Genomic DNA, 3,900 nt, shown 5'->3' with positions numbered 1-3,900 from the left:
CAGGAGGCTAACAGTACTGCTACTGAATGCTGATAGCAATACTTCTATCGAGTGCTAATTGGTTGACGAACGAGCAGCTCATTGGCTGTTCGTGCTCACTGACGTCATTAACGTAGACGAGGCGCCGTTTTAACATTGTTTTATGCTGTTCTGTGTTCAGGAAATAAATGTATTCTTTTACATTAAAAAATGTTTTAGCATTTATAAACTAGGATTTTGCCCAAATGCTCCATATCAACCCATTCATTTTGGACTCGCTCGGGAGCGCCCTCTAGCGTTTGAGAAACCCAGAAGACATTACTGAGTGGTAATTCTCCTCTCTACAAGTTCTCTGCCAGAGTGATGATGTGCATCAAAGGTCTGATGTCTTTATTCGCTTCATTCGAGCACCGTATGGCACGTTCTGTTTGATGTAATTTGGCAAAAAAAAAAAAAAAAAATGTAAAGGACATTTATTTTGCATGACGTCATCGCCATCACTGCTTAAAACTTCAGCACCCCCAATTAAAACCCCTTCCCGCGTCCCTGCTGAACACTGTAGGCGCTGATTCACCACTGAGTCCTCAAGATCACTGATTCGACACTGCAGATGCTCCTTCAGCGCGAAGAATTGTGCTGTGCATTTGTATAAAAGTTGACAAACTTATGAAAATCAGTCGGGCATTTAGGCTACGTTTATTGCCTTATATTGGTCTCCATCACATATCAAAACACACACACACACACACACACACACACACACACACACTTACTCTATAAAGACCACCCCCCCGCCCCCAGACTCAGCAGTCTCCTCCACTCTGTACTATGGTGAATAAGAAGGTGCAGATGCTCGCCCACGCCTCCCCGCACTTCTCCTCCGCGAGCCTGCGGTGATCCGCGCTCTCCGCGCACTCCGGTGCGCGCGTGGTGCTCTCTGGGAAGTCCACACTCGCTGTTGTGGTGGTCTTTGGTCCCGTCTCCGGACGCGCGAGTCTGAAGTGCGCGGCCGGCGGCGCACGCACACACATGCCCGCCCGCACCACGGCGCGCTCGTCGGCGCACAGCTGCTTCTGCTTCGCGAGAGCGCGCCCGACCTGCCGCCAGTAGCGGCGCGCGCCGGTGCCGTAAGCCGAGCACGCCGCCGGCTCGCCCGCGTACTCGCACGTGAACTTGCCGCGCGCCTCCGACTCGCACGCGATCCTCAGTGCGAACGTCTTCTCTCCACTCGCCGTCCACGTGCAAAGCGAGCTGTCGCGTGCCGTAAAGCTGCCCTCGAACACGCTCCCGTTTCCGCTCCGAGCGCTCGCGACTGCGTCGCCTCCCCGCCTCTTTCCTCCGCTGCGCGCTCCCGCGCCTTCGCCAATCAGCAGCAGCAGCGCGAGACTTCCAAACAGCCACATCTGTATCTCACACGCACGCGCCGATCTGAAATATAATGATGTGTCTAGTTAGAGACAGAATGTATTGTTTTTGACAACAAACGGCTCAAATGGCTCCCTACTCCCTACACAGTGCACTAGGTAAGTCATGAAATAACGGCTTCTGCTCACTCAATGTTAAACATGCAGTCGTGCAGCCCACAGCTCACCGCCAAACTATTATTATTAGACATTTAATGCACCATTTGGGTGTGAAGGTTCATATTTCATGACCTACATAGTGCACTTCAGAGGAGACATTTGAGATTCATCCAGAGTTTAAACCAGGAGGGAAAAGTACTTAATCCAGCGTACTTTGTTACTATACTTAAGTACTATTTTGGAAAAAATCTGTATTTCGAATAATATTTAAATTGTACTTTTACTCTAATTACAGTAAAAAAACACACTTTGTACTCCTCACATTTTCATTTAGACATTCAAAGTACAAAGTATACCACCATGAGACAGAATTGTTAAAACACCCTAAATTCATTCACAACTCAGTGCCCACAGCTCCACAGCCCTGCAGCGCCTTTTAGTAAACACGGCAAACAGCTGTGAGCTGAATACAGTTAAGAGTCAAAAAGATAAGAGTCAGTTCTCCGTGACAGATGTAGCCTCTCCTGCGCTCAGTTTAAACACACGATCCCTTTTAGTTCGTTATAACTGTACTTACCGGTACAGAGATGCCCGGAATGCGGTCCGTGCAGCGCGAGGCTTAACGCGCGGGTCCTTTATACTGCACACCCACCTCCCTCTCCACAATCACACACACACACACACACACACACACACACACACACACACACACACACACACACACACACAATCTCTCTCTCTCTCTCTCTCTCACACACACACACACACGTTCATTCCAGCTCTTTTCAGTGAATTAAATCAATCGGTTCAGATCCGGCTCTTTCGACTCCCAGATTAGCCAAGTTAGCAATACTCTTCATCACAGTGGTCACCAGCCCTGTTCCATCCTCAATCTCACACACATCAGCTAATCAGGAACTTCTGAAGGCAATAATTATGATCAGGTGGGTCAGTTAGGGTTATGGCTAAAGCAGACGTGTCAAACTCAACCACTGAAAGGGCCATATTAAAAAATCTCATCAAATCTGTGGGCCAGCTGTGTTTTTATTTTATTTTTATTTATGTCTTATTTAAGTCATGCTGCTCTTCATGCTGAACAGCCTTCAGTGGGCTATACAGCACAAGCTGTGTGCAGGACAGGGGGGTGACTCGCCTGCCAGCTTCAGGGACTGAGCCAGTCAGACTATCTCAAACAGCCAGTTCTAGCGGCTTTTAAGCGTGTCCATTCATAATTTGGTCAAGAGATGATGAGCCTGTATGACTTTTGAAAACACTACATACAGCGACTGAGGGCAAGACGCTTCATACTCATCTCCAAAGCCAGTTTTTATCGTTTCAGCTTTGGATCTGTCTGTGTGGTAAACCTGTGTGCTTTCCAAGCTCACCTGTTTTCCTCCGTTTGCGAGTCGTTTCACTCTCATTACACTCGGATTGTTCAGCTGAGAGCAACTTCAGCTAGAAAGTTACTGCTTTAACCGCGTTATATTCGCAGTAAGTTAACTTCATTAGATAGATGAGGTCAGCAAACATCAGCAGAGAAAAGCTGTATAACAGAGAACCTGTAGAGAGGAGAATTACCAGAGGCGGTTTATGAGGAATCTGACCTCTTTCTATTCCCCCTTAAATCAAAACAGGACTGCTAAACGCCAGAGGGCGCCCAAGAGCGAGTCCTCAATGCATGGGGTGAGGAAAACGGCTAAAAACGAAAGGTTAAAATAGTTTCTAATGACTTTCCCAGAACTTTCCTTTAATTTTAGAGAGTAGAAGGATGTATTTCATTTTAAAAGCAAAGAAAACTCAGCTGTATGTTTCCTTTTTGTACAGCAAACAGCTTTTAGGCAGCAGGACACTAACATTACTGCTACTGCTACTGATTGATTAGTATTACTGTTGCTGATTGAATGAGCAGCTCATTGGCTGTCCGCGCTCACAGACGTCATGAACGTACATGAGGCGCTGTTTTAAACTCCTGTAACTCGAGTTCTAAAGCTCTAAAATATAACAGCGGTGTTAATGTTTTATGCTGTTCTGTGTTCAGGAAATGAATGTGTTCTTCTACGATAAAATGTTTAAGCATTTATAGACATTATACAGTGGTAATTCCAGAGAACTTGTAGAGAGGAGAACTACCACTCTGTAATGTCTTTGGGTTTCTTAAACACAAGAGGGCGCTCCGCTAATATAAAGCAATACATTCATTTCCCGAGCACAGAACAGCATAAAACAGTGAGCGTGAACAGCCAATGAGCTGCTCCGCTCGCCAACCAATCAGCACTCAGTAGCAGTAACGTTAGTGTTCTGCTGCCCAAAACCTGTTTGCTGTAGAAAAAGGAAACAAACAGGTGAGTTTTCTTTGCTTTTTTAATGAAATACATTCTTCTACTTTTTAAAACGGAAA

The 3,900-nt window shown here is 46.3% G+C and overlaps 1 protein-coding gene across 1 annotated transcript; it reads right to left on the bottom strand.

Moving 5' to 3' along the window:
- Positions 1-782: 782 nt before the first annotated feature.
- Positions 783-1,382, bottom strand: fgfbp1b (fibroblast growth factor binding protein 1b). The gene has a single exon (XM_036583416.1). It carries the CDS (start codon positions 1,380-1,382, stop codon positions 783-785), a length of 600 nt encoding a protein of 199 aa, XP_036439309.1.
- Between the last annotated feature and the right edge of the window lie 2,518 nt (positions 1,383-3,900).

This window comes from Colossoma macropomum, unplaced genomic scaffold (genome assembly GCF_904425465.1).
Source record: "Colossoma macropomum unplaced genomic scaffold, Colossoma_macropomum, whole genome shotgun sequence".
Taxonomy (NCBI): domain Eukaryota; kingdom Metazoa; phylum Chordata; class Actinopteri; order Characiformes; family Serrasalmidae; genus Colossoma; species Colossoma macropomum.
The sequence above is the reverse complement of the archived record's forward strand: the minus strand, read 5'-3'. Positions and strand labels throughout refer to the sequence as shown.